Source organism: Fukomys damarensis, unplaced genomic scaffold (assembly GCF_012274545.1).
Source record: "Fukomys damarensis isolate Sample0158 unplaced genomic scaffold, DMR_v1.0_HiC HiC_scaffold_35, whole genome shotgun sequence".
Classification (NCBI taxonomy): domain Eukaryota; kingdom Metazoa; phylum Chordata; class Mammalia; order Rodentia; family Bathyergidae; genus Fukomys; species Fukomys damarensis.
Window position 1 is genome coordinate 34,584,897 of NW_022900947.1, and position 13,779 is coordinate 34,598,675.

At 36.3% G+C, this 13,779-nt stretch overlaps 1 protein-coding gene across 1 annotated transcript in view; it reads right to left on the bottom strand.

Moving 5' to 3' along the window:
• Positions 1–13,779, bottom strand: part of Kctd8 (potassium channel tetramerization domain containing 8) — a gene marked incomplete at its 5' end in the record, with an annotated part of 229,379 nt that overhangs the window by 215,201 nt on the left and 399 nt on the right. The window contains one exon of the mRNA XM_010639110.2: positions 13,428–13,779. This exon is cut by the window's right edge and continues 399 nt beyond it. Within this exon, the coding sequence (XP_010637412.1) occupies positions 13,428–13,779 (352 nt within the window). The remainder of the gene's footprint in view (positions 1–13,427) is intronic.

Below are 13,779 nucleotides of genomic sequence, written 5' to 3' on the forward strand. Positions count from 1 at the left end.
TATATATTATATATGATATTGCCAAGAAATTATGACTTATTTTGCTACAGTTCAAAATGGAATAACAGTTACATACAAAAGTGTCCATTTTTATTTTTAAAATATGTAGATGTGAAATAACAATATTTTGTTTAACTTAAAATTCCTCTGTAAAGTGATAAAGTAGTGGTTTTGATAATTGAAGATTCTAGAAAACAAATATATGGGATTTTTAAAAATTATTCTGTCTTATGTTCAAGGATGTTTAAAATCTTCATAATATTATTTAAAAACAACAAAAATGTCAACAACACCATCTAACCAGTGACAGCAAAATTGCAACCTAGGCAAGGGCCATGACTGATGCTCTTTCACACAAAGGCTACTGCCCAGTTGACAAAGCTGCCAGCTTCCTGTTAAGTCATTAAATTAAGAAAAAAAGAGTGGAAAATATTTCACAGAGGTCATACAGTAGTCTTCAATCCTGAAATGTTATTAAGATTCTGCTAATTCACTCATGAACCTGAGCAGCATAGTCATACTACTTATACAACAATACTTCTGAAGGAATTATTTTACCAAAGAAATTGCAAGACTGGCCCTGAATAGCCTATGCTATGTAACCATTAGATCAATTAACTAATCTACAAAGATAGGAAGTGAGTTGTAAAAATCTATACAGCTACAAGGAGAGTATCCTATACAATGTGCCTTAGAAGTGGCTGCGGAGGAAATTACCAGGAGAAAAATATCCCAGAGGGCAAATATAAGGACCACAAAGAGCAGTAGGCAAGGAATATTTTTAACTGGTGACAAAACCAGGTGACAAAATAGGTTAGAGAAGAAATTTATTCTGTTGCCAGTAAAAAGATTTTTGCTGGGTCTATATAACAGGATTTACTGTACATCTGGGTGGCTGTATGTTTCCTATTCTTCTCTACACAAAAGCTTTCACCAAAGTCATTTAACACTGTTTATTGAATGCACTGGGAGAAAATAACATGTATTAACAAGACTCATTAAATGGCTATTCCACAAGGAACATCAGCCTTCATAAAATGTCACATTGTACATGGACCACATACGGAGGTAAGGGGTCCTCCCTTCAGGAGAAGTTTATAAAAGATTCACTTGTATAAAGTACGATAGCTTTATGTCATGCAGGAGCATATACTGATCACATTATTGCTGACACTAAATTTTAGTAAGGCCAGAAGGTGTCTGGCAGGTTCCTGATTCTGGGCTCCCAAATCCTTGTAAGGCAGCACCTCCTTGGCAGCTTTACTGTGTGATGCTGTTGAAATTCATTCGTGGAAGCTCAGCCCTCCCAACCAGGCTAAAGTAATCTGTTAATTACACTTAATAAAATCTTTCAAGTTTCAAATAGTTACATTGGAATTTACTGACTTCTTAAAATAAAGGAAATTTGAAATTACTGCCCTTTCAGGCTTTTCTAGATTTTTTATAACATAGTTTGTAAGTGCTCTAGTTGATTGCCAGGGCTGCTGCAACAAAACATCCTAAATTAGGGGCCTAAAAAACAGAAAATTATTACCTCATGTTTCTGAATGCTGAAATCTGAGACTGAAGTTATCAGCAAGATTGTTTTATCCTCACAGCCATGAAGGAAAATCTGATCCATACTCTGTCCTAGCTTCTGGGGGTTTGTTGTCAAATTTTAGCGTTCTTTGCCTGCTACCTCTGCCCTCACATTCATATGGGTGTTCTTCCCATGTGTTTATGTGCATGTTTTTGTCTACTCCTATGTACAAGTTACTCCTTTATAAAATGACATCAGTCGTACTGAATTACAGCCCACTATGATGACCTCATTTTACTTGATTACCTCTGTAATAACACCATATCCAAATAAAGTCATATACTATGAGGTCCAGAGCAGGGGGAGCATATGGTTGAGGCATTGGCATATCTTTTTGGGATGATATAATTTAATTTAAAACATACTGCATACAATTTATCAAAAAGTATTACCAATAATCCCCAGAGCATAGTGATGGTGCTAAAACTGAAGTAAATCTTTTCTTCTTCCTATGAGCATCTCAAATACTGGGTATTACTGCTCTTCACAGTATGAATGGTAAGTAGCAAAATATTATTATGATAAATATGTTTTGATAGTAGCAATTATAAAACAAATAGCTTGAATAAACTAAGTTAATTTCACAGTCCAAACATGCTAATGCAACAAGTAAAATCCAAAATATCAATTTGTTTCTGGTGTGCATCAGAGGCACATCAGTCCAGCAGTAGAAAAGGAAAAGTCACTTCAGCGACTTCCACATTGAGCTTCTGAGTGTATGTATCCTGGGTTCCATTTATAAGCAACATGACAATGGGTAAAGAGGCCTTCTTTCTTCTGATATATAATAAAGAATGACTTTTTACCACTGTCTATGAAGCATTCTAAATCAACATATCCCAGGTTTATTAATTAAAATGAAAGGGATGCCTCAAAAGCATTTCAAATTATATCATCTTAATTATGAAATACTTGTCAGATAACCAACTAAAGCCTTCATTTTCTTTTAAATTTGTTTATTTTTGATAAATAGGAGATATCTATAAGAAATGTGGCAAAACCTAGACAGTTTAGTTGGTTTTATTTCTGTAAATGAGAAAAAATTCTCAGAAAAGGAGGAAGGTATAATACAGAGAACAGAAAGATGATCACTTCCAAAAGTGTGCATTTTTCTCTAAATAGGCAATTTTCACAAAAGGTCAGTATCAATGATAAAATTTTCAATATGAATTATTCATTATTCAGGCACATTTTAGAGAATTAATTTTTTATTATAATTATGGGCTAAAGAGTAATATTAATGTTCTCTCCAAACATTCTTGCTTATGTATATGTGTACCCACATGCATACACATACACACACACACACACACATGCACACATATACACACAAATGTAACTACATGCCTAGATTCTTGTGATCAAAAATTAGTAGGGAAAAAAACAAGAAGCCAAATATATCATATACAGGTACAAATTCCTTATAATGAATGTTACCATTGTTCATATCTAAAATGTACCATAAAAAAATGTACCAATAAATGTTTATCTTTAAAAAGAAAAACTTAATAGGAGCTAGGGTCAGTCTTTGGCCACGAGCACGAGCAGTCTGCACAATGAGACATACAATTTATGAATCACAGGCGTTTAGTGTGCCATTCACCTAATACACAATGTGAAGACAACAGGGCACACAATCTTGAATACAAAATAATCACAAATGTACTTTAAAAGAGATACGATTCAGAGGAGTTTAAAAGTAATCTAACCTAGATTTCTCTCAGTTTGGAAGTATTTATATTTCTGAATTTTAAAAATTCATTAAATAAGACAGTGTATGAAAAGGTTTCAATGTCAATAAATGTCTTGTTAATATACTCAAAAGTCTTCTATTAAAAATTTACAGCTGTTAGCTCAGTGGTTCAGCCACCTGCCTCACAAGCACAAGGTCCTGAGTTCAACCCCCGGTACCCCAAAAAAGGTAACAGTTTGACACAAGGATAAATACTCTATTTGTATTCAGCACAAATTAGCTGATAACTACCATATATAATATTCCATGGAGATAAGATGAGAAAGAAAATCAATTTCTACTGTTTTCCACATGAAGAACTAAAGTGTAGAAAAGTAAAATAGCACAAAATAAAGCTAATCTACACATCGATGAAGGCGAAGCCTACAGTCAAGGGATTTGTCTGCCAAACATCTCTTTTTTTTAATTCTAAATCAAGATTAGCATCAGAAGGACTCATCCCCAAATCACCATTATAAGTGACACCAAGAATTCACAGCCACTGTGTCTGCTTCCTCCCACCATTCACTGTAAAAGTGCCACCATAGCAACTTTCCTTTATCAAAAGTGGAAGTCATTTTTGAATTGTAGACATGAATCATACATATCATCCACCTGCAAAGAGACTTGCTCGATGCAGCCCTCACCATCCAGAAGAAAAAAGGTCAGAATATTGGCGAACCACCTCTGAATGGTGCCAGCATCTCCCTGCATTCTTCAAATACGTAGATTTCAGCTACTTGAAAACTTACATTCAAAATGTGTCAGAACAGTTTCAATAGGAGCTGATTGAGTTGACAGCTAACAGTTTTCCTAAAATTGCAAAGATATGTATTTGAATTCAAAACGTAGCTTGAAATTTTGGCCAAATGCCCAAACTCTGGGCAATGTGTGAGGCCACATGGCTCTGTGGAAAGTTATTCTCTTGCATAAAACTCCTGATATCAAGGTAAAAGCTTTCTTGAGAAATATAAATTAAAAATATGAGTATAAGGTGCTTTGTCCAAGTATACCTCATACTGGGAGACAATTTCCATTGAATACTAGCATTCTTATTGTATTAAAACTCAGCAGTACCAGCACTAGACTTGGAAGAATGCATACCCCAAGCCATATAGTACCTATTAGAATAAAATTGTTTAAAAATATATTACAATTCATGTTAGACTTGGCAAGTCAACAATTTTGTAAAGTAAAAGGTCCCTCATGCTATCATTACATTTAGATGGAAAATGTTGCATAGCTATTGCTTTCAGTTTCCTCATGTAGGAAAAGAAATCTGTTACTGAGAATTATTAATGTAGAGAAATAGGACTGGCAATGTATTTTTAGGTCCTTAAATTAATAAATGACAATAAATAATACTTATGGAGTTTTTAATCTGTGACCAATACCATTCTAAGGACTATTTCCTTTATTCCTTGTAACAAATCTATAAGTGAATATTTTGGTTCCCTTTCCCTTCGGGAGGAAAACACAGTTATTTTCCTAAGATCTCAAAGTTAAATTCAGAAATTTTCAAGGAATCTGACCAACAATCATTGCATCATTGAAAGCTTTCATGGATTTGTATCTTAGGGCCGGGAGATTCTGGCATAGTCCCTTCCCTACACAGAGTACTGTGCTCCTGGTCCTGCACCGTGTCAGTTCACCGTAGCATCAGTTTGACTGACAGATATTCCTGAAGAGATAACTGGCTCATGGGACACAGTAATCAGCAGTGCATTAATCCACTGGTGTTCATAGCTGAATGTGCTGTGAGGAGGAGGTTCCCAGTTGGAGGATGTGGGTCACTGGGGGTGGACCTTCGAACGCATATCTCCTGTTCACACTCTTACCTGTTCTCTGCTTCTCAACTACTATGAAGGGTGCAGCTGGTTCCAACATTCGCTTGTACTGTGATCTTGCTGCTTACTGACAGCTAAACATGGACTTCAAACTCTAAAATTATGAGTCTAATAAACCCCTCCTCCTTTAAATTGTGGATGCCTGGTATTATTTCTCAGCAACAAGACACTGAGCAATGCATAGCTATATCAGAAATTAGTAAATACGTTTAATCTATAAAACCACAAAAAGAATAACATTATAAATCTCATGGTAAAGGTATTTGTTGCTATAACTGATGAATAAAATGAAAATAATTTAACTGGGCAGTTAAATAATTCACTATTCACATGAAATCGACACTATTTTTTAATTGAATTTATTGGTACATTCTAGGTAGACAGTACAGTTACATTCATTACTGGGATCTTGTACCTTTGCATGCCGGTCTTGGTTTTCATTTTTTCCCCTTGTCCCTGCCCTCCCTTCACTCCCTCCTCCCCTCCCCACCTTCAAACACTTTAATTCCATTTTTACATTTTCTCATATTTTTTTCCTTTTCCCTTATTACCCTTTCCCTATCCTTCTCACTGTCCCTACACCTTTGGTCCTTATCTTCCTATTTCACATTGATAATTACCCCGTTAGGATCTTGAGTACTATTTTAATTGTTCACACCAGAGAAACTGTTCGGTATTTACACGTGTGTGACTTATTTATTTCACTTAGGAGTACATCCTCAAAATGTACCCATTTACCTATGAATGAATCTAATTTCTGATTCTTTATGGCTGAGTAGCATTCCATTTTATAGAAAAACCACATCTTCATTATCCTGTTTCCAATTGATGGGCAGATGGGCTGTTTCCAAGTTTTAGCTATTACAAACTGTCGACAATATCTTTTATTTTATTATTTGGTTCTATTTTTTTTCTTACATAAATATGGTTTAGTGACAAGGATTACACTATACAGTGGACCCTCAAGTTACAACCAGCATGACATATGAACAATTTAGGTTACAACTGGAATTTTAGATTAACCTACAAAGTCTTGAGTTATTAACCAAATGCCGGCCTCTTGTGCTTCCAGATGTCTCAGATACAGATTTAAACCCTCAAAGAGTTCTGGAAGGAACATCACAACATCCTTTCTTGTGTGGGATTAACTAGGAAATCCTGGGCTAATGTCTCTCTACGGATACTGAGATCTGCCGTATACAGGACAGAGATTTTGAAGGCTGTGTAGAGGAGCCTGAACCTTCAACTGAGCAATTTGAGTTACAACCACCATTGGGGAATAAACTGAGTTTGTAAGCCAGGGGTCCACTGTATTACAAATAACATTCTAAGCTAGCAGATGCAAAAGCACTGCAATTGTTTAATGAATTGACATCAAATAATAAGCATCATAATAGCACCCAAATATGTATTGTTAATGCCAACAGACTTGATTTATTTTTATTAACTATTTTGATGAAAGGTTAATAAACATAGGTAAAACTGATATTATATTACTAATCATTAAATACTAATACCTATAAACTATATTTTAATAAGCCTTTGAAAAACTGATCAACATTGCAATATAAAATTAACTGGATTCTTAGCAAATACTATTAGTATGGTCAGATACTATTTGAACTTAATTTTCTGCCATAAGAAGGCCTGACCATATTTGGAGAGTGGTGGTTTCATATCCCGAGATAGTTTAAGAGGGTAAGTCAGTACTCAATATTGTGGTGACGGATAAAGCTGGGGTAATGTGCATTTTCCCAACATCTTTTATACACTAAACATATCCAATAAGTTAATTTGTGACCCCATCCTTCTAATTCACCGATGATTTAAATATAAAGTAATATGTGTCCATGTGCATATGTTTATGAATCTAACAATTTCACGAACAAAATCCTTTTAATCTACCCCATAGAAAATATTTTATCTATTTTCATTATTTACAGTGCTACATAACAGCTTCCCATGTAATTACTCCTACCTCTTTCTAAAATGCAAAAGAACCCCTCCATAGCATTATCAACAATTCTATAAACCTTGAAGATCCAAATTCAAGTACAGTTGGACAGTAATTAGAAATTTGTTCAGAGACTAAAGAAATAGCTATGATAAAGAACTGGCCTAACATGCAAAAGCCCCTGTGTTAGATCCCCAACACATACAAAACAAAATGAAACAAAACAAAGTTTGTATGAGTAGCAGACACGAGTTATGAGAAATGTATGGAGGGCAAGTATCGGCCTCCTCATTTAAATCAGCAGAAAGAGCTTCTTCATTACATTTACACTTATAAAGCAGCTAACTTCCCAGTTGGAGTGACTAGAAAGAAAGCCATTCTTCCCTGTAGACAAGTCCTCCCAAACCCGCTGGATTGACAGCTTCTCACTACTAGAAGTCCACAGGAGATTAGAAAAGCCTCACATCTTAAAGGCATCTGGTTGCTAAGTGACAAAAAATATATATATGTATACCATAAAGTTCACTCCTAAAAATTTTACAGGTAACTAGATACAGTGTTAAGGTTTATCTGAAATGCTACTTTCCAAGTACTCCCAACTCTTCACACAGACTTCCACTGTACTGTAAGGCTTCGAACCACTGGAAGGTAATCTTAATACCCAACAGGTGTTTGATGCTTTTGACCCTCATTAGACTAAGTATATAATTTAATGCCCTTAACCAATATTTAGAACTATAAGACAACTAGATATTATTAACAAATTTGATTTAAACTAAAATAGCCTCTTCAATCTGCCACCTTCCAAAACAAGAGAAAATGTGTTCCATTTACAGAAGTTAAAGATGAATTTGTCACCTGAGTAGCTTAAATTTGTCAGTTTATCAAATCCATACATATTACTGGTTTATCAAACTTTTAGGTATTCCTTGTTCTCCTAAAAAACATGTTGAATGAAATCAAATGGTTTACTTTCTTTAAAAACATTAATGAATATGGTATTCTTTATAAATAAAGAAAAAACCTTTCAGTAAGTAAAAGACATAAAACAGTGTATTTTATGGAAATTTAACATTAGAGTAAAAATACTAACATTATTCATTAACAATTTCTACTACTTTTTAACTTGGAAATCTATAAGTATTCAAGAGACACTAAGCTATATTTGTTAAATTTACTATATGAAATAAGAACTATTTATAAATATTTCAAGAGTAAGGGCTTTGAATGAAGACAATTATTTAAATTATAGTTAATCCCCTACTAACTCTGCAATGCTATCCACACTGAACTAATGTCAAGTTCAGGAAATATTATAAGATATAAACAAATTAATGTATGTAAAACAGTGATTATGATATGGCAATATTTTATTTTATTGTATTTTGAAAAGCACTTTTTTACTAAGTCTTTAGGAGAAACAATCAACAATATTTATAATAATATGGTGATACATATGTACAGTGCTTTTACTATCTAAAATTTCAACAAAATTTTAATGGCATGGAAAAAATGCTATTAAATGTATTAAATGTATAAGACTAATCAAAGACAAGCATAAAAACTATATATATGATATGATCGTAACTTTTGAAAAATACATTTTTTCATCTACATGTATGTTAAAGACTGTGAAAGCATGAGTAATGATTTTATATGGAGTTACCAGTGATTTATTTAAAATTTCACTTATTATTTAGAAAATTCCTAAAATTGCACATATTACTTTTATTTTCGAAAGGGCTACCTTTATTTATTTGTGTGTGTGTGTTCAGAATACTTGAAGCTTACTCTCTTAGAATTTTGAAATATGTATACATTATTGTAAATATTAACAAGATGGTTATTTTCACATTTTAATTAATACCAGATAATAATTTTAAATAATAGAATGTATAATAATTACATAGTATTTCCAAATATATTTCTCTTTTACAGATACTCTCTTATTTTTAATTACAGAGTGTTCACATTCACATACGGACACATACCTATTGTGAGTTTCAACATCTTAAGCTACAAAAAAGAAAGAAACCTGTTAAATAAAGTTTATATTTATTCATTATCTGCCTAAAGATTAACCCACCCAGAGCTGTCCTAGGAGACTAGGGAAGCTAAAGCCACAGCACTGTGAAGAAAAGTTTTTATTATGGTACCATGCAGAAATAAAAGTTCCAGGCCACTATAAGGTTTTTGTCATTTTTCTATGTGCTCTATTATTAGAAATACATGGAGTTCAAAATCTGAAATACTCAAGAAAGAAGAAGGATAAAGTGGTATTATGTTTGCTCCAAACTCACTTATTCTGAGGAATAAAAGCAATGTATGAATCTACTTTTAACCATGACTGATATACATATTACAGTCCAAGGACATAACTATCTACTCTAGACTATATTGTACCAATCTAACATACCTTTTCTGTCTCTTGCTATTATAAGTAGTCACAACTATTCACCAGACAACTTCCCACAACAAGAAGAACAATTACAGGGTCTTACTATGTAGTTGAGTCTGACCTGGAACTCACTATGTAGCTGAGGCTGGTCTCAAACTCCCAGGGATCCTCCTGCCTCAGCCTCCTGAGTGCTGGGATTACAGGCATGTGCCACCACACCCGGCACTTAAAGCCCTCTTTTTTTTCAAGAAGAAACAATTCAACTTCAGACTAGAAAAGTAATATAAAATTCAACTGTATTACTATAGGATATAGTGCACTGGAAAGATTTGGTAAGCAATGATTAAAAATGAGAGTAGATAAAAGCATTCATGTAGATAAATGAAGGTGGTATTTGATATTTAATAACTTGTACATAACCTCACATATAAGAAGCCAATGACTTGGATATATGCACTTAAGGAGATATGAATCCAGCTTAATATTTATCAAGAAATATTGCCATAGTCTCAAGTCCTATGGAGAAAGCTAAAACATTTCCTGGCCTAGAATCAGAAATGGACTTGTTGGAGTAGATCTGAATAGTACTGGCAAGCCTAGAGGACTTAATGTAAAACATTAATGCTCCAGGAAAGAAGTTATTCAATAAGTTGTTTCAAATTTCTAAAACTTCAGTGTACTAATGTTTAATTGAAAAATAATTATCTAATTAATTTTACAATCAAATTTACTATAGTGGACCCCTGAGTTACAGCTAGCATGACATACGAACAACTTGGGTTATGACCAGAATTTTAATTGTAATTAACAAACAAAATCTTGAGTTATGACTTGAATGCCAGTCACTTGTGCTTCCACATGGTCTCAGGTACAGATTTAACCCTTAAGAGTTCTGGAAGGAACATTACAACATTCTTTCCTGTGTGAGCTTGAGAAATCCTAGGTCAGTGTCTCTCTAAGGACACTGAGATCTGCCTGTATCCAGGAGAGAGACTTTGAAGGCTGTGTAGAGAAGCCTGAGCCTTCAGTTGACCAATCTAAATTACAACCATCCCTCAGGAATGAATTGAGTTCATAAGTCAAATGTCCACTGTATAGTTTCTATAAAACAAAAACAAAAGTTTAAAGTTAACAACAATTATAAAAGTGCATAGATTCCTACTTGCAATGCTAATAGTTAATATTTATTAAGCTTCTATTTTGATTAAGGTTCTGCTCTATGCACTTTATATGAATTATTAAATTCTACTACATTGTTACTATAACAACCCCCATTACACAGGTGAGGAAACTAAAGTACAGAACAAGTAAAGAATGGACCAAAATCACACATTTGGCAGTTAGCAGTGTCTGGGGTACTGAACCACCGGCCCTGAAGCATTTTCCCATCTCTTCTGTTGTAGAAATTAAGGAACAAGGAATATTAAAACTGAAGTTCAAGTGTATGGCTACAGTTCCTTCACTTTTATAGCAGCATCTAAACCACTAAGTTCGCATGTAATTTGAATGTTAAAAGATGTCAAAATGAAGGCTGCATGTATTATACACTAGATGAATATGTTATATAACAAATGAGTCTTTTTAAAAGACCTGTGTTAAAAAGAAATGAAAGATACTAAGGCTCTTCATTAAATTCACAATATAAATAGACAGGGTCATCCTAGTTATCCATGTCTAGATAGTTTTGCTTTTATCAGTGTCACTAATAATATTTTAAAATAGAGAACTACCAGGTAAAATGCTACATTTTGCCATTACCTCAACCAAACAAGAAAGAAAAAAATTTACATTTGCATTCTTGAGATATTAAAAGGAATTCCATTCAGGATAATTTGTGAAACTATAGTTCAAGCTATATAATACACAATATACCTAGTCTACCCAGTATGCTAGCATTCAAGGAAAATTTGACATACAGAATAACAAATGAGACCTACAGATAGTTGATTAACCACTGGATTAGCACTTCAGGAAACTAATATTTAATCTAGAATTATATTGTTTCCCCCAAAGTGAGGCAGCAAACGTAGAATACTATGTTGTTTCTTTAGATTTCAGGAACTGTTAAAAGACCAATCTCAAAGCTCACTAGAAAAGAAAGTACTCCACAAGTGGTTATTCAGTATCATCGCTGCATAATCAAAACAATGGACATTCTCAAGTCCACACAATTGTTATAGATATCCAAAATTTAAGAAACTTAGTTATAAAGCATTTATTTTCTCTTATAGTATAAAACAAGTGTATCTTTGCTAACAGAAACCACTGACAAGAAAGGCAAAAGTTCCTGTCACATAATCTTTTGAGATGGTTGCAAATACATCTTTACTGAAATAACTTAAATGTTTGTAGTCTAAAAATTGTTGATGAAGCTCTCATTTATAAGGAATTTTATATGAAAAACAGCATATTCCCCTATGTGGCACTGATCTTACTGCTCAATAATACTTTGATATTTTTAAACAATCAGGTTTTTATCTATCACTTCAGTGGACCCTTCATTTGCTTTTCTGTTGGCTCAGATAACCCAACATTACTTAGAAGGACAACCTAGGGGCGAATGTTCTGTTTGTAGCCCTGCCTCAAGGTTACGAAAACACAGACACGGAGCCACATTCGTCAACTTTGCACCCTCACGGCGAGTTTTCTTTCACGTCTCCAGTCTAAACAAAGTGTAGAAATTGTTCCATTCCACAATCGCGAACAAATCACCAAAATAAATAAATACAATTAAAGCTGGTCTGTTTCCATTAAAGGCTTTCGATGCTATTCTTCCTAACATCGCAGGCAAGTTTTAAAGATTCTTGAGTCTTGCCAGAGCGGGGAAAATGTTTGCCAAATACTGCTCCTGCTGCTATTCCAGCTGGCTTTTCATTTGCCCAAATCGCCTTTTAATCGTTATCCCCCTCGCTTTCTGTCCGTCACTGGGAACTGCGCGCGCCACACTCCCCGCTCTACCCACAATCCCACACACATATGAAGGTTGTGGCACTTGGTGGAGTTCTGCAGCTCCACAGAGCGCTCTCTGAAGCGCACTACCAAATAACGTCATGCCAAATGCTTTCCCCTTTCTCTCTTTTCACAAAATCCCTGAAGTTACTCACTTTGGGAGTGTGGATTTAACTTTTTTGCACTTAAGTGCACGGAAAGACCGTAACCTCTTGCGCGGGCGAACACACACACACACACACTCCCCTTCTGATCTCCAACTCTGAGTGCAACACTCAGACATCCAACTGGAGGACTCTCCAGCTCCTCCCAACCTCCTCCAAGATGCTAGGCAGTTGAACTGGAAAAGACAATATAAAGATACCAGCCTGGGAAATCTGGGTTTCTATCGGTCAGTGAAGGCCGCTTTTTCACCAGCCACGCTCAGGCCCTGCCCCCGCCCCAGGGGCTCTACAAGCACAGTCAGCGCTTCTTCCGCTGCCCCTTTCCAAAAGGACTAGCAATCGGCACTGCTGCGGCGGGCCGCGCCTACTGGGCAGGCAGTGCACCGTGCGAGGCGATGCTCAGATGCCATTCCGCCCCCTAGGGGAGCCCCAGGAGCAGCCACAGAAATTCCCCGGGACTCCCCCGGCTGCGGACCGGAGGAGGCGTTTGCATGCAGTCCACCTCCCGGGCCCCTGAAGTCAAGGGGAAACTGAGCATCCAGCGCCCAAGCTGGGGCAGGAGAGTGAGATCATTAAAGTTAAGGAGGAGGACCTCGTGAAGACCGGGCTCTGCGGAGTTTAAGAAAACGGGAGTAGAGACTGAGATGGGAGGGAAAGAATCTGTGATAGGTGTCTAAGGCGCCAGGGAAGCTTGCTGGAAGGCTTGGCAGCACTAGCTAACAGCTCCCGCCTGGACATCCAGCCCGGGCTGCAACCGGGCTCTCTCTCACTCGCCGCTAGGAGGTGCCCAGGTTGCGAACTTACGGAAGAAGATGTATTCGGTGTAGCTACTCCAGATTTTGTCGTCGCGGTACTGGTTAACGAAGGCTGCAGTGCCGGAGGAGTTACACGCCACCATGTGGAAGCCGGCCTCAGACAGGCGATCGAACGCCTGCTCCAAGTAGGTGAACTTGAGGTAGAAGCGGGAAGTGTATTTCTCGGGCTGCCGGTCGGGGTCGCGACTCTCGTTGAGCGTGTCCCCGAAGACCTCCTTGGCCAACGAGATGCGCCCGCACACCATGATGCGCGCCACACGCCGGAACTTGGCGTCCGCCTGGTTGTCGCGCACGGTGGTGTAGGAGCCGCGGTAGCCCAGGGTGAGGAAGCCCGAGCGCTT